At 35.2% G+C, this 22,035-nt stretch overlaps 1 protein-coding gene across 1 annotated transcript in view; it reads right to left on the bottom strand.

Annotated features, from left to right (window-relative positions):
- Positions 1-22,035, bottom strand: part of KIAA0825 (KIAA0825 ortholog) — a 199,445-nt gene that overhangs the window by 168,668 nt on the left and 8,742 nt on the right. The window contains exons 2-3 of the mRNA XM_066339310.1: positions 21,153-21,321; positions 15,933-16,602 (exon numbers count right to left, since the gene is read on the bottom strand). Of these exons, the coding sequence (XP_066195407.1) occupies positions 15,933-16,602; positions 21,153-21,321 (839 nt within the window). The remainder of the gene's footprint in view (positions 1-15,932; positions 16,603-21,152; positions 21,322-22,035) is intronic.

The following is a 22,035-nucleotide window of genomic DNA, read 5'->3' as shown; positions in this document are numbered from 1 at the left end:
CACCTGAGCATCCAAAGCTTGATTGAAAGGCCTTTTATACATCCATTAAGGTTTAAAATACTGATGGCAGCATTTAATTTTGAAGACCACTGACCATCCTGCTTGAACAACAACATCATCGTCCATTTTTTAGCAGAGTAGAATGAAAAGGCACTTCTTTTCTAAAATTGTTCTGATTGGACAACCACAGGACAGAAGCCTTTAAGAACTGTGTAACAGCCAAGAGCCGAGCAGCCGATGCAATGACATAGAGAATGTCTCAAAACAGGTTTATAAATCTCATAGAAGATTATCATGAAGAGAACGTGTCTCCATGTGGACATACATGAAATAGACATGAGGACTGTGATAAGTGTTCAACCACACCTCAGTGACATGAACCTGCTTGGAGGAAAATTGACCATATTCACAGAGTGGATGGAGTATGCTTACTCTGAAAATGTTACTGAATGGAGCATGACTTAAGAGTGTCAGGTCAGAAAATTAACATAACTCATTTAGCCAGGTGACACTGTACAGAAAGGGAAGCATCCCTCCATGACAAAAATGGTCTGAAATTGTTATTAGCATCCTATCCAATCCACAGAGGACCACACACAGGGTGGCTGAAAACCCATGCAGGTAATCTTAGCCAGCCACAAATCGATTAAGCAACGGCATTCCAGTGTAACTGCAGAATAGAAAGGAAATGGAGAAAGTTACAGTGATACAAACCAACTTCCTTTCTGAACCGCTTGCAATTTACTACTATCATTATTCTAAATTTGACTTTCTGCATGGCTGAAATGAGGTTATGGAGAGGTGAAGTGCATTCTACAGCCTTTGTCTCTGTGCCAATGAGCCGAATTTGCAAATACTCCTCAAAAAAGGAGATCAGCACCTGAATAAACACAGAGAAGTAAGAAAAGGTTCTGAGCTCCTGAACATAGCTCCAGGCTTCCATCTCTGTGAAACAAGAATCACACTAATACTGCTATACCAAACCAATGCCTATGTTGATGATTCCTAAACAGCTCTGGAAGCCGGATCTGCTAGCAAAATATCCTAAGTCAGGAAAATGAGCTATCATTAGCTACATCAGAAAAGATTCAAGCCAAGTACAGGGTTTGAAGGGACCACTGAAGTCTGGCTGCTACTTGAGGAACAAGCATGATAACACAGCCAGCAGGACAGGTTCCTTGCCAGCCAGAGCTCCATCCTGCAGATCCTAAGCAAGGCAGACCCTGAGATGATAGGTTTCAACCAAGAGTCCAGACCATCAGCCAAATTCATGGTGATGACACAAATCTGAGGTCAAGTCAGGAAGCTAATTCACCATTTTGAGTCTGAATCTGGTCTGGTGAAGGTAACCATAAATCAGCCATAGTTCAGTGACCACTCAGTGGAACCACGGTGATATGCCAGGTTCAAGCTCAAGCCAGGAGAATTGAATCAATGGGATCCACAGCTCTGGGGGAGATGAGTAGGACACCTGCGACGTAGTTGAAACAGGGACTGAGGACCCAGGTGCAGCTGAAATAAATCTCCTGGGCAGGCTGTAGTATAGGTCCCTGAAAAGGCTGGTCATGGCCTTCAGGCTCCCTAGCGCATAGAAGGCTTTGTTGAACAGCTCTTAAGGAACGTGAGTTTTCTGACAAAAACTTCAGAAAAACTGGGAAACTGTCTTTCTCCTTCATGGAAGACAGCACAACTGTTTTGCTAAGAGGAATAAAAAGAGAGTGCTTGAGTTTTCTATCTAGACTGCAGTTCTTTCTGGGGAATAGTAGGGAGAAGACAAAAAATTACTTGAATTAACTTGAACCTGCACTGCATTTATTTGCAGCAAGTAAATAAATCTTGACGGTTCATTACACAAAACTGGAATGAAGCAAAGGAATAAGCTCAAAACTCTCATGCTATAAACATCTCTACATTTAGATCATCTGTACTCTTGAGCTCTTACCGCACAGAAGCAGAGGGAACCTAAAGGCTATTTAATTTCTTCAGGCATGCTGATTTACTACCCCAGCTATAGAAAAAACAGGCACCAGAAATCTGTCAACCCAAACAAGGTTACTCTTAGAGAGCTTTTCTTATAGAAAAACAAGGCCCAAGTAAAACTAATACTGGATGTCTATCAATTTGTGCAATTTGTGCAATTTGTGCAATTTGTGCTGGTGTCAAGGCAGCTGATGCAGCTGTACCACACTGGAGAAACTAGGGGTGCTATTTTCAGGTTTGGCCTTTTATTTTAGCTGCATATATTGAAGCTGAAGAAATTTTCCTAAGATCTGAAGGACACGCCACCCTTGTCGAAGGATAAAGCTGTCCATTTTACCAGAGACCATTTGGCTGGATGTAGCTGGACAGATGGTATCATAGAATTTCACTTCACCAGTGATGAAGTTGAGAGGTGCCCATATGAATTCTAAGGCAGCTAATAGGTTAATTAAAGCATTTTTCAAGCAACATAAAGTGAAAGGCATTCTATAAAGCACTTGATTATTGTACCTGACCTTCTTCTAACTACTTAAATTCAGTAGCAAGGTATCTGCCTTTATCTTAGTAGTTTTCCCTCATCTCTGAGAAGGAAGACGCATGAGAAATAAGGCTGAGCTAGATCTAGATGACCTGTGTATATGTGCTAACTTGTGATTCTAAAGCAAGTTTCAAAAGCGATACTTTCCTCAAAGCTGTTCCTCTTGAAACCATTAAAAAAAGTGTTCCAACTCCCTTGGTTATTGCCTGGAGGCACTCAAAATCTCAAAAGGCATAAGAAAACATGTATGAATGAGAGCCGTAAGCTAAATATAACTTTTGTTATTATTTTCTCTTTCTAATTTTTTTTTAATGAGCATGGCACCTCAAATGTTTTAAAGAATTTTGGACTCACAATATCTAAAAACTGAGTGCCTAATTCTGATAATTTCAGTTCATCCAGGCATGTGACACAGTAAAGTGTTGCACAGAAATATCTGCATCAGAGGTGAGCTGGCTCTAATTGTTAAAGAATAACTACATTATGACAGTTTTGCTCTCAGATCAATTAGCCTTTACTACTCACTCTACAGAGCCACATGATTAACTGCTTCTGAGGCTCATGGTGGAATCTGTGGAAAGCAACCTGATGACTGTTTGCCTCAGTGATTACAGTGGGGATTTCTCCCTCAGCAGGAACCAAGGGTCTAAAATCCTCTTAAACAATTATAGTATAAAATACCTTCCCAATACACAATACAATGAATATCACTTATCTGTCCCCACTTCTAAGGCTTGATTTCATGTAAGATAGATCTACAACATTATTCTACTATGGATACAAGTAGGCCATGCCAGGAATTTCATTCAGTAAAGCTATATAAGGAGGAAAATAAAAAAATAAGAAGTGCAATATTAAATTTACAATCTAACTACAACCTGCATACCTAATAAATGGAATTACTATTTTGCTAAATCCAAAAAGAAATAGCTTAATAAAGCAAAACAAACTCAGCTGCTGACAGTCACTGTGTATAGGGGCATTCCAAGAGGTAAATTTTCAAAGCCGTGCACAGGGAGTTACATACATAAATTCCATTAACAATAATGTGTTCCTCAGGTCCCAGTGATATTAACTTTTAAGTGATGCTATAACTATTATAACAATCTTGCATTTATGACAGCACTCATCTGCACACTATCTTCTAAACAGAGCTAGTATATAAGTTGAATTATTTTTTCACTTGCATTTAGTAAAGATATATTCCATTTTTATGGACATCTGCTCACAGTTTCCTCAAACTGAGTGTTGGTATACAATTTTTAATGCAACTTCGAGGTTTAAATAATTGGTATTGCTGGATATAATCACTAATTTGCTTATACTGTAAAAAGCAACCTAGCATTTCTGCATAGCAGATGTAATACACGGTATTACACAGAACTAAATTATTACAAACAGTGCCAGCAGTTTTCTATACACAGTACTTATGATAATTATAAAAAATCATCTTCATTACTGCAAGCTAGCATTTTTTTAACAGTTTAATTTGTATATGTTACAAGATACATTCAAGTCACATGGATACAATTACTGCAAACCCAAGAAGCTACAAAATGTTCCTAAACAAATCCCTTTGACCCTGTTAATGTCTGTTTCTTATTAATCTAAGGCTACATTGTTTGTAGCGTGAATTTTTTTATGGAATATGAAAAAAAAAAAGGAAATCCCTTAACAGTTGTTATTGATTCCACCATTTACTCACTCAAAGATAAGTGCCATTTACAAAGCAGAACAGATGCAGATGCTGACAGAAATGTAAACAATTGTTGCATGGCTTACTGCCAGATTCTAAGCCAATACATTAAATTCCAAGTGAAGCACATTTCCCCTATAGATTGCATTTATTGCCACTTCATTTCCTATGTGCTCTGTCTCTCTATTGCTGCGCCTGGCACTAGGCTATTTTCAGTTCTTTGGTGACCCCTGAGGCCTAGTCCTACCTCACACAGCCATTAGAGAAGGGAATTGCATGTGTCTGACATGGTCTGAAACCAATTATTTGATATTTTTCTTCAGAATGATCCCCAACTCTGTTGGGAATGAGCAATCATGAAATAATTTACCTCCTGATTTAATTTTTTTCTGCACAAATTAGTTGTAGCTTGAGCTAGCTACACACAGCTGCTTGTACCTCTGTCTTATCAGGATTCTACTTGAAATGGTGAAAAAGGAAAGGAGAGAGTAGAGTTGAATAGAATAGATTGGGGAATCCTGCTTTAAAAAGGCATTGACAAGTTTATCAGATATACTGATCACATGTGCTCCCTGCTGATTGAAACTGACAGACCTAGAAGGAACTATTAGTGATGTAAACTGTTATCTGAGTGGTTAAGTTTTTTTAAACACTAGTCTTGCTTTGCAGCTCCCTGTTAGGTGCAGTGAGACCCAGGAGTTCCAGGATAATCAGGTGAAGCAGCCTTCACAAAGAAACTACACATTGGCAATTTTTGTCCCTTTATGAAAAAAAGGTCACAGATCTAAAAATGGTAAATATTTTCTTTTTAGGCGTCTCCATTACCATATGACTTTCATAAATGCTTATACTATGCATCCATACTCTGTATGCAGCAAAAAAAAAAAATGCAGTGAAGTAAGGGATCTCAACTTGATGATAAGCATGCATAAAATTGCATATATTTAATTGAGTGGGTCTGTCACAGAGATGTCACAGCCAGTTATTAAACAACCTCAGTGAAAATTACACTAATTTTTTGAAAAAGATTTACTACACATGAAGCTGATTCAAATTTATTAAAATCCACTCCATAATGTCTTCCCAGTAAAATGAGATCAGTTTTGACCTCATAGTGAATGCTGATTCCATGTCAGGTTGCTAGATGTTTTTTACCAGATCCTAAAGACCTCTGTCAACATTGCAAGGGTAGGTCTGGCAATATGAAATCTTTAATTGTAAATCATGTTGACTGACCAACTGATGTAAGAAAGGATAGACCAGTGCTGGAAACACAGGATGGAGAACAAGAACATTGAACCACACTCTGACTTCAAATTTATGTTGCCATCTTAAACAAATGATCTCACAAATCTGACTTCTAGACAGCATACAGCTCCTTTACAACCCTGAGGAACAAACTACACAGACTTTCTGAAGCACTCTGAGGATGATGTGCCTTGTAATCACGTTCAAGAAAATTACTTTATATGCAGATACCTATTTCAGTTTGCTCTGAACCAGAGACTCAACCTCCTCCTCTATTCTCAAAAACATGCATAGCCTCTAATAAATTACAAGACATTCCTATCATACACTTCAATTCCTGGTAGACAGTGACACTTTAAACGATTCAAATGTAAACAAATTACTTTGTTTCTGTATTAGAACTAATTAACTGCCTGGTCCATTTAAGGAATTTAGCATCTGACATCCAGTATTTTTTTATAACTATCAAGATACTGAAAGAGCAGACATTTTTTAAACATCTCTTCAACTAAAAATGATTTAAAACTTGTAGATAGACAACAGATGGAGTTGCAGTTAAGAGTGGGGTTTTAGGTATTTTCTACAATTGATAATTTCTTCTGAACTATTATCAAAAAGTTCTTTTCAAAAACTGCAAGAACTATTCTATGACAAAACTATGCTCTTAGTAATATTTCTCAAGATCTGAAACAATATTTTGGCCTTGCCAATGACATAAACTGATTCCACACACATTTCTTGATTTTTCTTGCCTACACTGAGGGCTGACAGAGTTATCACATTCTGAAGTCTTCACACTCACACACAGAAAGCACCAAAGTAGAATGTTTTAAGAAAGCATAAAAACTAAGAAAGCCTGCTGAAAATAACTGAAAATAGCACCTACACTGAAACTGGAGTCCTTGAAGAGCTCTAAAAGTTGATCTTCCTCAGTCTTTGCTGAAAGAAAAATTAAGAACTGCCAGGTCTGTCAAACCTTCTCATAAATTCTAACCTTGATAGGACTTGCATGTGTTTCCCTGCATCCCATTTTGTAACACTCTAGCTGATAAAAGACAATTCTAATGCATACTTGAAAACATAGTAATCAATATATTTATATTAATCTGGCTTACATTTCTCTAATGCCTGCAAATGCAAAAGTACAGTAAAAGTACTAGCTGAATTTCACTGCTACTGCACCTACATTCACAGAGTCTCTCACAGATTGGTTCATTACATTGGAACTACTCTACTCAAATCAGATTGTTAGGAACCTTCAACCAATCAGTAATTTCTATCACATGTTGATCATTCCTTTCTGTGGGAAGTAATATGCATGACATTAGATACTATGTATTCCCTTAAAAAATAGATTTAAATGCCTGTGGCACTTCTGCTTCTCTTACTCCAAGATATAACAGAGCCAGTTCAAATTTGTTCAAATAAGATAAAAAAATACAGCTGGAGCCAATACTCTTGGTTTTGCTTCCTATGCTTTGTATTTCAAAACCCTATTTAAGCAAAGTCATCACAAAGTCCTCATGATTACTTTTCCAAGGAATATAAACATCAAAAATAAATCTAGGCAGACAGAAAAGAGGACAGATACTGCCATTTAAAAACTTTTTGAGAAATTTTTCAAAATTCATGATTTTTAAACAAATATTTTGTAGAAAGACTAATATACAAAAAAGAGATTAATCACGTAAAGCGTCAGTAAAGACACAAGTTCCCACACACTGAGCTGAGATTACACAATTAAAACACTTCTTTATGTATGAGCTGACAGTATAGTGCATAACCAAACATGTGATTTCTGTGTTACAGAAATTGTTGAACTTCCCAGCACGTGAACAGAAAATCAGTACACTGTCCCTTGTGTTAAAGTACAAAGATCTGGTTCTTAGCCAGAGGATGATCAGTGTGTGAATCTACTGACGCAAAGTAAACTCTGCTGGAAAATCTGAGGCCAGTAACTGATCCAATTTCCAGACAGCCCACAATATTTATTTGCAGTATGTGCTAGATTTCTAATTAAGAAGTTGGACTGGGTTCCAACCACCCTTATTCTCTCTAGCTGACATAGACCAGAATATATCCATTGCCCTGCTCTGTTCAGTAAATGTAGTGAAAAGTACTGTAAAATGACTGAGAGCTTCGTTTTTGAAAACCTTAGTAGACACAGTGGCCCCTTGATTTACAATTGAGGGATTTTTAAAAATTTTAAGACTAAGCCTCAGTGAAAAAAAGATGTTACTGTTCCCATTTTGCATGTTACAACCATCTTGTGGGCATGACACCCCCCCTAATTTTACCACCTACATTATTTTTCAAAACATATGATTGTGACTAAAATAATTTTGACTTTTTATTGTATAATTTTTAAGACAGAAGAGGTTCTCTGTGTTGAGAAAAATCAGTCAAGACCATTTTTTAACTTGTGATTAATGACGGCAGATGCACATATTGAAAAGACTACTGTAACAACTGTCTTTGAATCAATTCTGCAGGGCCATATTTTAAAGACATTTTTTAATGTCATAATGACTATCTGCCATAGTCCTACACAGTCTTCTTCCTGCAGGCCCACTGAAGTAAAGGAATGCAGGCATTCTGAAGTAAAAGAGAGACTTTCATCATAATCGTCCCACAGATTTTGTGACTTTTTATTATTAAAGAGAAAACTACAGTTAAAAATGTCAAGTTGACTTCTGAACATTCACAAAACATCCAACTATAGCCTGAAGCAGTTTTAATCTTTTACACTTAGAGGAGAATGCAATGATTAGAGAGCACAGTGAGTTAAATATTCTCTTCCTTCTGAGCAGGTATGCTCTGAAAAAAACAAAGGAAGGTAATTGGTTGGTGTTCACTAATTGGGAAAAGATTTGGAAAAAATCAAAATTACCAAGAAGGAAACCATGTCCTTTTCAATCTCTGCAGAATTCTGAAAATAGATTTGAATTCCTGTTTAAAAAGATGAAGTGGAAGAACTTCATTAAGACACAACAGTCTTAAAAATATAAACAAAAATATCATCAAGAATTTCATGTAAAAAATATGTAAATAAATTGAAAAGCAAACTTTAATGAGTAAATAACAAGATAATGAAATTCTCAAATAGGATATATTAAAGATGACAAAGAATAGGTAAGGAGACTTCACTGCCCATCTTCATAATTTGGGCTTAATAAGCAATTTCAAACAACTGCTCTAAAAAGATGGAAGGTCCTCAGGCACACTACCCACTATGCAATTATGTCAGTTCACCTGACATTTCAAAAATTTTGATACTGTTATCTTTCACCCTACTATACACTTAAAAAGTAACAAGCTTAATGCTTTTGTAATCTTTATGAAAATGTCACCCTCGCAATAAAAACACATTTGTGGTCCTAGGGATATGATGACCATGTGGCCTTTAAGAGTGTATTTCCATTTTATTAAAGCTTCAACTCCACATGTTCAAACAGATGGTTTTATTTTCTCCTCAGTACTACTCATATTTTCATTTAATATAGTTGTGCAGAAGAAATCAAACACAATACTTGCAAGGATAAGAAATAGGTAATATGTGACAAAGAAGGTATAAAACACATTATTTCTCATATTCAATTTAAGGATATTTTGTTTCCCCTGAGTAATGGGATATTGTTATGCCTGTCAAAATTTTATAGACTTCCCAAGGAAGACAGAAAACTGTAAAAAATCTGGATCATATCTGTATCTGTCCATTGGTTTTCAATTTCAACTTTGTATTTTAAATTCCCACCAACACTATTTGTTCCACTATTTTAAGTAGGTGAAAAACCTATTGAATATCTCAATCCTGACTTTCATAATAAAAAATCAGCAATTTCTGGTATATAGAAAGCAAAATAACTAATGATTGTATCTGCATTGTTACTCAATCTCTATGCAGTAACATTTTTACTGTTGTCATGATGTATTCTGCAATAGTTGTGTATGCATAAGAGAGAAGTGCTATAGTTTTACCTGATAACTGTTACTTCTCCATCTTTCATTGATGGAAACCATATGTTTTTTTACTCTACCTGTGTAAGGTATGGGGAAGATTTTGCCACACCTCACCATATCTGAAGATAGGCTGAGAGAGTTGAGGCTGTTCAGCATGGAGAAGAGAAGGCTTCAGGGAGACAGAGCCATCTCTAGTACCTGAAGGGGCTATAGGAGAACTGTAGACTAGGTCAGGGAGTGACAGGAAAAGGGGAAATGGCTTCAAATTGAAAGTGGGTAGCTTTAAATTATATGTGAGGATGAAATTCCTGATTGTGAGGGTGGTGAGGCACTGGAACAGGTTGGCCAGAGAAGCTGAGGATGCCCCATCCCTGGAAGTGTTCAATGTCAGGCTGGATGGGACTTTGAGCAGCCTGGTATAGTGGAAGGTGTTCATGCCTATGACAGAGTAGTTGGAAGTAGATAATCTTTCAGGTCCCTTCCAACCCTGATGATTCTGTGAATATATGTGCAGAGCAACTCAAGGGGTCAGTAGTTGCAATGGTGTGTTGCAAACAGTTACCATTCTTTCCGTATCTTGTTTTATATAGGCCCCTAAAGCCCTGTTCCTACAAGTCATGTTGTCAGGCACTCTAAAATGGGACAAAATGGTCAGAAATAGAAGACAGAAGGAGATGCTAAGCAGGCAGCAATATAATGGAAGCACATAAAGAAACTGCTGGTCATGCACAAACAGAAACAAAAGCAGCATGTTCAAAGGAGAGGATGAGCAGGTCATTGTGGGTCTCCTGAAGTATGAAAAAACAAGAGGGACATGCAAGGAAGCAAGGAGGCTGAAGTTCCAGCTTTTATTATAACCTCCTTATTTTTGTCTTTATAATGTCTAAAGGTCACTACAGTAACTATGTGGATCTTCAAATACCCTGAAGTTTAATTTTATGAAAAAGCCAACTTCAAATAACTGACACATAACTTAAATTCTAAAACTTTGTAATCCTAAACATTTGGTCCTTAGGAACACATTATACATTTAACTGAAAGCTTGCTTATTCCAGTTCAAGGATTTGGACAATAGAATGAATTTGATCTGAAGAAGGATGTCATACTGGACATTATCATCTGAAATCCATATGGACTACTTTGTACTATGTGCCTTCCCAGCACTTAAGAAAGATACAACAGGACTTTCAGGACTGAACAGTAGCAAGTGATGTGACTAAAGCAGTTTCCTCTTTTTCCCTCATACTTGTAAAATAACAGAGAGTGGATTATGGGCAAGAAAACATGGTGGAAAACCAACTGTAATTACAGCACAAATATTGTCAATTTTCTGCAATAAATTGTTACCTGTACAGAAATATAAAAAAACATTGCAAAGATATAAATATTAATTACATTAATCCAAGTTTGGAACTCTTTAATTTCCAGATATAAGTGTGAGATGAATTACACTAAAGTTATTGAGCCAAAATTATTCCCAGATGTGAACAGCTGGGGTATTCTTAATCATGCAGTTTCTAGATCAGCAAGTATTAATACTATTTTATGTATATTTTTGATAGAAAAGACAAAATCATAGAAGATTGGTTGTAAGCCATAATGGTGGCTATTGAGATAGCCAAGTGAAGTAAATTATACAGAAGGATAAAAGAAAGTCTGAACTTAAAGGTTTTAATTTCAAAAAGAGGAAATTATAAACTAGGGGGAATAAAACCACATGCACACAAACATAGTACAGAAAGCACACAAACATAGTAGAGAAATCAAATTTAAGTTAAATATGCAAACCCCCAAATTCATATCTCAAGTTAGCTCTTCAGCAAATTGCTGGGAATATGGAAGTATAAGTGAGCTCAAAATAGATTTTTCTTAAAAAGTATTTTAATTTAACATCCTAAATGTGTCTTTTTTTCAACAAGTTACTGCATAGTCTGTTTCTCTTCTTGCTTGCAACTCCACTGCACAAATGCAGCTCCTATAAATGGTACTGAGTCCTTCTATTCAAGAATAGCTATATGCCATACTCATTTTAGGTGTTTTGCAAACACAGTGTATTCTGTAGGAACTCACTAACATTTAAAGATAATGGATTTAAAATATAATAATTTAAATCACAAATTGCATTTGAATACATCTTTATAATAGAACAGATGTTGGTTATATTCTGGAGAAAGAAAAGAGAAATGAAGCTTGCTGGACATCTAACTTAAAGGAAATATACTGGAGTAAAAGTGTAATACATTAATATTAAAGTATATCTCTGAAAGTATTTGAATTATTTTCTAGCTAAAAATGTGCTTAGTCAAATCTGCATCACTTGAGTTTGCCTCCACTTTGTAATAATATTTTTCTTAAAAATAATGAATTACTTCTATTTAGGAACACAATATTTATTGTCTCAGATTTTAAAAACAGAGTTCAGTTATGATTTTAAATGTTTAAGGGTCTCTGGAAAGTTCATGACATTTAAAATTATTAAGCCGATCAATTACAATATGTTAGACAAAATGAAACCTAAAGCTCTGATCTCTGTTTCATTTAACCACAGGAAATTAAAAAATCAATTAGTCTACATAAGTATTTATACTCTGTTTATATATAAGAACTATATAAATAAAGCCAAAGAAAACCTTCCACTAATAGAAAAACTGTTCATAATTCCATGAGGTTTAAGTTTGTTTGGCAGATGTTTTATCACCTGCAAGAGTAGCTGTTTCTTCATCTGGCAGATGACAAATTAATATAGGCTAGTCATGCCTGGTTAAAATAACTTAACATTTTTGCAAACAAAGAAACACAAGAAAGGTTCAGAAGGTAAAACTATAATACACAGACTTACAGAAAATAGTTTCTGAGAAACACCACCTTGGAAATTGAAGCAAAAAATTGCAAGATATTAAAAAAAAAAAAAAAAAAGCTACGGTTCTTTCCATGCTAAGTATTGTCAACAGATATTTTTCATATACTTTTAAATACTACTTTACATAAACTTTTGAAAGATGCAAATGATTAATATGATAGAAAGTCTGAAACAACAAAACCCCATTAATAACCAAAAAAACTTGAGAGAGTCAGTTGGGAAACATTCCTTGCATATTCTAGCAAGCTGGAAACATTGATTATGTTCTGAAAGTACACAGAGAAATTATAATTCATGTTATATAAAAAACCTCCTACAGTAACAGCCCAAGTACTATTGGCTGAATCCTGCACTGTTAAAGTAATAAAAGGCACAGATCTAACAGGTAAAAGGATCAAGCTGTAACATAAAACCACCTGCCTCCACCAGAGCTGGCAACTGAAAATGCTGAGTTCCAAAAATTTGCCTCTTTTCACATGCCATTTCAACAGCTTCTCTATCAAGCCACACACTTCCTAGGTACTGATAAATGGTAACCATCTCTGAATAGTACTTCACAAATAACTGCTCTAGTACAGAATGAAAGAAAAAGTTAACTCCTTACTTCACAAATATTTTTATACGGAATATTTTAAAGAGAACTCTGTTAAAGCTTGTTATAAACTACCTCTGTTTTCCCGAAAGAAATCGATTGTCTATAGAAAGTTTTCTGAGATTCTGGCACTGCTTTATTATTTTCTGCTATTTTTTAACCTATGCTGAAAAGTAGGATCAATTACAGTAGTTCTTACAAAAAGCCCCACAACAAATATCAACTAAAAACCACATTACCCCGAGGATGGACTAAACTAACACAAACCCTTCTATCACCTCTGCAATAACAATCCCAACTGAATGCCCAAGATTAAATTTTTTTGATATTCTGAAATGGTTTGAGGGCTCCTACAAGACAGAAGCAACATACATCAAAAAATAAGAAACACATCTATCTTTCAGCTAAGAATAAACTTTCTGTTCTTCCCTCCATATTTATGCACAAGGTTCTTTTGATAGTTGGCAAAGTGGGTATCACTGGAGGTAATCTATTACCGCTGTCTTTTAATGTAACCTATGTAAATATAAATTTCCTCTCTAATTTGTGGGAGGCCAACGAAGTACCAGAATTTATGAGTTCCAAGCACAAAAAGTCACTTGATATCAAGAAATTGGCAATAAAGTATGAGAATTTAAGAGTTCCAAGCACAAAAAGTCACTTGATATCAAGAACTTGTCCACCATTACAAACCTCTTAAAATATTTCCCAAATTCTTATTTCACTGTGAACTGCCTTGTGGACTTTTTAATTCTAACAGGGGAAACAAAGCCTTTATATAGCTTAGTGTGGTGCAAATGTACTATATTCATACATTTATAGGAAAGAAATCTCTTTCCAAAAAAGACTCTTCACATATGAGCTCATATACAAATAAGTTACTCAGTAATAATTGTTCTAGTAATGATACAAGGATAATTTTTGCTTGAGTTGATGAATAATACCAAATAATAGGCTATGACAAGTCCAGAAAATGAAAAAAACCCAAAATAACACCCAAAACTTCACAACTTTGACCTCATATTTTGTTTTAGCATTCTGATTTCTGATTTTACTATTGGTGCCTTATGGTTTCCCTGCTTGAAATCTGTAAGAGCAATTTTCTGCAGAAAACTAGTAGGAATAGTAGCAAACCAGTAGGGAAATCAATACCTACTTCCCATACTAATTTCTTTCAGTAAAATAACATGAAGACATGACTATGACAGCCCCAGTGAAGAAAGTAATTCTGAGAATTAAATTATATTAAGGAACAGCAATTCTAAACACATTTTATGGGTGCTAAGGAGACAGCTGCACCACCTGAAATCTGACATATAATGAATTTTCAATAAAAATTAAAATCTGGTCTAATATTTATGAAATAGAGAAATTATACTCTAATTATTTGCAGAAAATATTTTGAAGTTGCAAGCAAGTCCTAAGATTTACTTTGTTCGGTTTCACCTTCCTCTGTGTTTTTGACTACACAAAATAAATGTGCACTGGAAATCTGTACTGATAGATGCACTGGCACAAAAACTGAAAGTCACATCCTGTGACAAAAAAAATGTAATCAGAGGGAGTACTGTATTAATAGAGTGAATGACTGTTTTCTTCCATCTTGTAATACAGAGTTAAAGTACAATTTCTCAGAGAGATGTATTTGTGATCACTTTAAACTCCATGTTTTAGATGTAAAATGGAGATAACTGAACTTCCCCATATTTGTGAGCTGTTTTGAGACTGAAAGAAAAATTAAGTTACAAACTTCTGTTCACTACAGGCAATTTTTTTTGTCAGTGAATCCTTTCACTGAGTCATGTCTCACTATGTAATTCAAAAACACATTACTTGTTATTTCATATCTCAACAGTACTCTGACACTACTTCTTTTCATTGTTTTCCACCAACACTGCATCCCACTAGTATATACACTGAACTTCCCATCCTTTCAACTTATTTGTCTGCATGCCTTTTTTCTTGTCTTTCACATGTTTCAGTATTCCTCCATATTTCAGTTTCTGTTGAAAAAATTATCTTTGCATTTCTTCCACTGGAATTTTTAGTTGACTTACAGTAACACATATGCTGACTTTAAAACTCAGAAGTGTGTCATTTTCTTCTGTATAGACCTAGCAAGTCATCACCTCACTCATCCTTTCTCTGTACTGCATAATTTAAAGATCTTCTGTTTCTGTATTTTTCACGATTTGAAACTTTTAATATTTTCTGTCTGCAAATCATTTTATGGAAAGTTATGCTTTAAACGAACGGCTCCTGCACAGCTCCTGCACAGTGCTCAAAATGCTGCATTGCAAAAGCAATTACATACAATTGTGCAATTATGTTATAGAAGTTTTTATTCTGTATTATTTTTTCCAAAGCACTGTTTCTTCCCTTTGGAAATTATCATGTCAGACTTAAAAACTGCAAAAAAGAAAATACAGAAAACAGTACACAATAACAGATTCCTTTCCCACTTGACACTTCTTGAAACAAGAAAAAATGACCAGGTGATATTAACTCTAACTTACTGTACTTTCACAAGACTAGAAAGTGTAAATGGGTTTTTTGTTTGTTTCTTAGTTTGAGAATTAGAATTTGCATAGTAATCTTTTTGAGACAGCTCTGACATGTCAATCAGTATCTCCTTCATGGACACATTACTGTACAGGCTTTCCTATAATCTCCTTTAAATGTCTGAGGAAAAAAAAAAAAAAAAAAAGGTACGGGTAGAAGACTGAAGAGTTTGTGTTTATTTAAATCGGGATTAAATAGTTCTTATTCCAGCACATATTTCAGCAGCTGGAATAAAACAGGCTGAAAAAAATTACTATGACATGACAATGTTATCCAATGGATTATAATAGGATTTTGTCAAATTACATGAGTTACCCTCTCTTTTGCACCACAATTCTGACACAGTCTAGAATTCAACTGTAGTAATATGTTTAAAACATAAAGCTGTAATTACTAATTTTGGGACTCCCTCTTCACAGAAAACAATAAATTATATTTTAAAAAGCATAATTAAAATAATATCTAACTACAAAGAACAGAAAATAAGACTACTAACCAACAGCGTGAACTGTTCCTCTATGCTTCTTTGAAATCTTGTTTGCTTTAACTATGTGTAGAGCATTTTCTTTGAACTGCAGCTCACAAAGTCTTTCAAGAAGAACTGTCATTTCTTCAGTGATGGTATCCAGGTAAGTTTCATTAATAAACTTCAATGATGGAGATGGACCAATAGTTCCACTTAGTATATACAAATCTTCTTTGATCATTGTGCACAGTTTGGGTATAGAATTTTGGTAACCATTAACCACCTTATCAAAATTTGTTTCACCACAACTAGACAAAATACAGTTCTGTAGAAGATCACTAACCAGTTTATTCTGCATATTTTGATACTTCATTAAGACTTCTGATTTGGGATAAAGAAACAAAAGCTGCTGTACACACTGAGTTTTAAACTCCATTTGTTGTTGTAAAGCATTAGTGTTTGTTTCTTCTTGACTTTGCAGTCTATTTACTAAAAATTGTCGAAGATGCAATCTCACATCATCCCAAAGAGATTTCACATCCACAGCTGAATCATCTTGAATGGTATGAAGGGAAGATGTTAATTCCAGAGACGTCCCGCTTGCAGTACAGGGAAACGAGACACCACACTGACTAGAGAGATCCAGAAGGAAGTGAAGTACCATTTCTTCTTGATTTTTCTCATTTTTCATCAAGCTTTGCTAACAAAGGTAAATCAGACAATATTTTAGAAAATTCTGTTAATTCCAGTTCATTAAATGAACAGCTTCATACTAGAGTAAAAACTCTGATTATCTCAACAGCAAATAAGATATGTAAGCAACAGGAATCATAAAACCCATGGAAAACAGGATTTATATGGGAATTAATTTTCTTGTCTACCTCTGCCAACAACTCACATTCATCTTCTCATCTTTCTTATAACCCCGACCTCTTCTCTCAATCAATTCTAGACCACAGTTCAAAGGAAACAGCAGTGTTTTGTTGTCACAGCATCTTTTAAAGAAAACGGTATGAAAAAAATTACTGAAGATTTAAACAGATGACAGGTTTTTCTCATAAAACCAAGCGAAGAAGTTTTAAAATGGTCACTTTCTATGGCTCAGCAGGCAATCATCAAAAAGAGCATTCCAAGGATAAAAAAGTCCCAGGACTCCCTAAAGAGCTAAAATTGAAAACTTGTTAAATATTAAAGTGCCTTAGATCACACAGGAGAGAAGAATAAGAAGCTGTGCATCCCATCAAACCAAGATGCAGACTGATATATTAATGACCTCCATATACATCTATGCTGTATAGGTAGGAGAAAGGCAGTTGGTTAACAAAGCAAGTGAAACCACATGGCTGCTGCTCCTTCTTCATTTAAGTCTGAGAAGCTCTTTCTCAGTCCAGGGCTAGGATCTCTGACCTTAAAGCTGCTTCAGCTTCAAGAGGTCATGCAGCAAATGGCAAGTCCTCTTGTCACAGCTCAATACTACCATCACAAGAAAATTGGGTGGAATTGATGGTATTCTTGATTTTCTTAGTTTCAGTAGGAAAGCCTTAAGTGGATGAGAATCTAGAAGCCCTCTCACTTGCTCCTTTATCTCCCACTGCTTCTCTCCAACAGAGAAAAGCGTTGCAGCAAACCACCTCAGGGGGTTCACTCCAGTCACGTCCTTTATCTGGGTCTCTACCACAGTTTCACCCTAGCCAGCAACCAAACCCCAGGCAGCTGCTTGCTCACTATATTATCAACTCTGTGTTCAGCACAAATCCAAAACACAGCCCCATACTAGAACTTGAAACCAGAGGAGTCTCTAAGTCATACTCTATCCTATAAAGAAAGTCTGGTAAAGAAACTATTGTTACCATCCACCTTCAGCATTGCTGATTTATTTAACTTACAGTATTTGAAGAAATTATTAGTTTTATTTTTGTTCCCATTTTGAAAGAGAGGTAAATTTTTCAAATCTGAGTCTGATATTGCAAATTACCACTTCTGAATGCTAAATATTAAGTATTTCCCCTGTAGGAAGCTTTTATCAATAGACAATTATGCTTTAGAGTCACAAAAAAATTGAAAATTCAGAACTCCTATTCTTTGTTCTAGGTGTTTCTAATCTGTTACAAACCTTAGAGGGTTTACCTTTCTGTTGCCCTCTACTCTGACTAGAGTTTCTTGACAAAAATTAAAAAAAAAAATAATAACCAATTTCACTACAGTACCTAATTCTGAATAACAGACTGGGAGCATGATTGTCCCTTATAAAGAAAGTCTTAAAAATAACAGACTACCTATTTTTCTTCCATTTTAGATCTTCCTTTCAAAATAATTCTTATTAATTCATCTTACTTACAACCAGGAAAGATATGGAAGACAAAATAATAAAGGAAATTATCAGTTGAATATCATCCTACAAAAGCATATGCATGTAATAGAAATATCTGCAACTGGTTCAAATCTTAAATCACACATATCTAAATGGATATACATAACTGATCAGATTTTCTTTTCTTGAACTACAGCATTAAAATTGGAGCTTGCAGATGCCATTTTAGACTTAGTGATTCTCAGAAATCACATGAAGTGAACTCTGAAGCTCTGAAAATGTCATCAAGTGTCTTCACACATTGCCTATATTGATACAGGCTTTTTAATTCAAAAATTAATCTATAAAAATATAGCAAAAGGTGATGCCAACACTATTCAAGAGGAAAAGATCCAAATTATTATCAAAAGGTTTTGGAGAAGGATAAAAACTGCCCTTTGAAGCACAAAAAGTTAGTGACAACAATAACATGCAGAAAACCAGTTGCAGTTTACCAACTGGATTACTGCCTAGTATGGACAACTACCTACCATATCAATAAACCAGTATAGTAAGATGAAGGCTTGGTGAAAGAGATAATCTACCATTATTTTAGCAGGAACAGAATTTAATGACAATGTGTTAGTGCATATATTAAGCTTTTTAAATATTGAGTTACAAGATAGTACACAAAATGACAAATTCTCATGTATAACATTTTCAGGTTCATCAAGAAATTCTCAATATTTTCATAAGAATTTACTAATGCATGACAATAACAATAAACCTAAATAAAGCACCCCAGCTAAAGCCCAAAAAGAACTTTGTACTGTTTTCAATTGCCTCAGCAGCTTAAAAGATAAACAAAATTCCGAACAAAATAAACACACACAATAAAGGATAACAATGAATTGGGATATTGTCCTGAAGTAAAAAGAAGGTTCCTGTTACTGAATATGAATTCTATATACTTAATTAAAAGCATGCAAGAGAAAATTATCTAATTAGTTCAATAGATAGAGATATAAATTTAAGAAAGGTCAGCTCATAATAGTCTCTTTAATGCTGAATATTTCTGAAAATAGTTTACTGCAGACCTGTTTATGGAACTGAAAATTATCTACTGTGAATGTAACTTCTTACCGACAGACTGTAGTACAGTCGGTACTAGAGATACAGACAGACAGTACAGACACACTTTTCATCTGTAATCCCATCTACACAACAGGCTGGATTCTCTAAGAAGCCATAAACCTGGAAATAGTGATGTGAAAGTTGCTGAGCTCCAAAAATGTTTTCATGATAAACTGTTCAGAATTGAGACTTTCAGGCTTCTCACTTTGCTGTCTGTTTAGCAGCCTGCCACAGAGCCGTTCTCAAGGCTTAGCTGGATACTACAGCTCACAGCAAGACTGTCATGCAGTTAGTAAGCTCCTGGGAAGCTGGAGAGCTAGAAAGCACGCTTTGTATAAGATGGGGACATTTTAGTGTTTTCCAAACAAATGCCGCCATCTGGTGTTCAGGCATATGGCATGAATAGACCCTGGAGCAGGACGTAAGCAGTGAATGGACACAAATATGTCACCAGTGCCATGCCACCTTCTGAGGGAATTTAGTAAGGATCTAAGTGGACCAAGAGGAATAACAAAAGACTCCTGAAATCAAGAACTCCACAGTCAGCTTTTTCTGAGATTCTCTAATTTTATCTAGATCAAGTATGATCATGTAGCAGTCTCTGACACCTTTGAATGGGATGCTTATTAATAGCAACATTCATATTGATCATTTTTGTCAGAAGAGAACAAAACCACTCTTCATCACATGAACATTGAAGACCTGGTGTCACTAAAAGTTACTTCCTCATTTGACACAGGTCAATGTCCAGTGGAATCAATGGTGACTGAAAGCAACAAGAGTTCTAAGAGTAAAAAAACCAAGAACTGATTTTATGAAGCTTGTGCGCTAGTCAGAGAAAACACTCCACTTCTCTACAGTGTTCCTCTTCCATTACAGCTACTCTTAGCCTGAAGTTGCTCACGGTCTATAACTAAATCATGGCACAAAAGTGACAAGGAAAATCACTGGATACTGTTTATTTGTTTTGACCTCACATACATGTATCAAATCAAATGCACACATATATAGTTCATATATAAATCTGAAGACCATAATTTAGAGAGGGATTAACCTTCACTTATCTTCCAATTCAATTCCATTTCCACACACACATTCAAATGTAAACCTTTAATAAAAATTTTGGATAAAAATACTCTCTAAAATTATGAAAGTACTTTTCATTGAAGTGAAATTGGATTTCTGGTTGCATCTAGTTGTATAACTTGGTAACTAAGAAAATAGCTCCCACGTTTCTCATTGGGAAGTGTAGAATCAGAATCATTTGGACTGGAAGAGACTTTTTTTAAAGCTCGTTTAGTACAATCCTCCTACAATGAACACGGGCATCTTCAACCAGATAAGGCTGCTCAGAGCCCAGTACAACTTGGCCTTGAATATTTCCAGGGACAGGACACCTACCACCTACTCCTCAGCCACATAGCAGGTAGGAAGTTTATGTTTAAATAAAGCATAAAAGACAATAACATATATTAAATGAGTTAAATTCATACTGATACAAGTGAAGAACATGCAGTAACACTAACAGCCTCAGTGCAATAGTAACTTCCAATGTTTCTTGTACCAAGGCATTTTCCAAAACAATCCAAACAGTAGTGAACATACGGTAGCATCTGTGAAAATATTTTGTTCCAAGTTTGTCTATTTAAGGCATGATCAAAAGGAAACATAACACCCTGCTGGAGACATGAATTTATGAACTACACTCAAAACAGTAAAGAGTGAAATGAGAAAAATAATTGAACTCGCCCACCCACTCTCCCACCTCCAATCATACAACTAACTTTCCAACATTAAAGCCTTTAATAATTTTTTATTTTTTTTACCAGGGTCTTAAGGAACTCCAGTAGCTCTCCATGGTCTGTAGAAGAAGGTCTGAGAGAACTAAAATTGCAGTTATTTAGCCACTGAATGCAATCGGTTGTGCTTTGTAGTACTTCATCAGTACGTATGTCATTTACATCTGATTGCAAGTCCTTAAGACACTTTTCTATGCTAAAAAGAAAGAAACAAAGAAAAGTCACAGGATTTTTCTTCATTATTTGGAGACAAAAGTATTTAATATACTACATATTTTTAAAAGAAAAACTACTTAAAATTAAGATAACACTAGTCCTTCTTATTCACGGATTACGCTACCCGCAGAAAATAAGACCTGAATTTGCAGAATAAACAATTAAGTACTGCTGAACTAGAGCTAAAAAATCTCTCTTCAGGCCAAGACTGTACCATCCTCAGCAAGAGTATGTATGGCTTCACTTTCAAACAATCTTATTCTTTTTAATCAAGTAGTTAATGAGTAAGACATTCCAACCTAATATCTGGTCCTTGGTGCTTAATTAGCTAAAGCAGAGACTATAAACTGAATCAATTACTGTATTCAAAGGTGAATGTGTCATTTGGCTCCTTTAGCAATCAGCAGCTGTTTTATAAAACAGAACATATATTAATAACTTCTTAAAGACCCATTGGCATCACAGAAAATGTTCAAAAGAATTTTAGAGCCAGTTGTGCTGAGGAAGCAGATCTTTTCTTTCTTGTTTTGTCATTAGGATATTTGAAAGAAAACAATCTTATTTTCAAGGAGCTGATCCACTCTTTAACATTCATCTAGAATTGTAACTCTTTTTACGAAACCAGATGTGTCTGTTAGTTTATTATAGTGATTTCTGTTGCAAAGATCACAAGAACAATTGAATATCCAGAATC

This window comes from Sylvia atricapilla, chromosome Z (assembly GCF_009819655.1).
Source record: "Sylvia atricapilla isolate bSylAtr1 chromosome Z, bSylAtr1.pri, whole genome shotgun sequence".
In the NCBI taxonomy this organism is placed as follows: domain Eukaryota; kingdom Metazoa; phylum Chordata; class Aves; order Passeriformes; family Sylviidae; genus Sylvia; species Sylvia atricapilla.
Note: the sequence above shows the minus strand (reverse complement) of the source record. Positions and strands in the feature narration are given on the sequence as shown.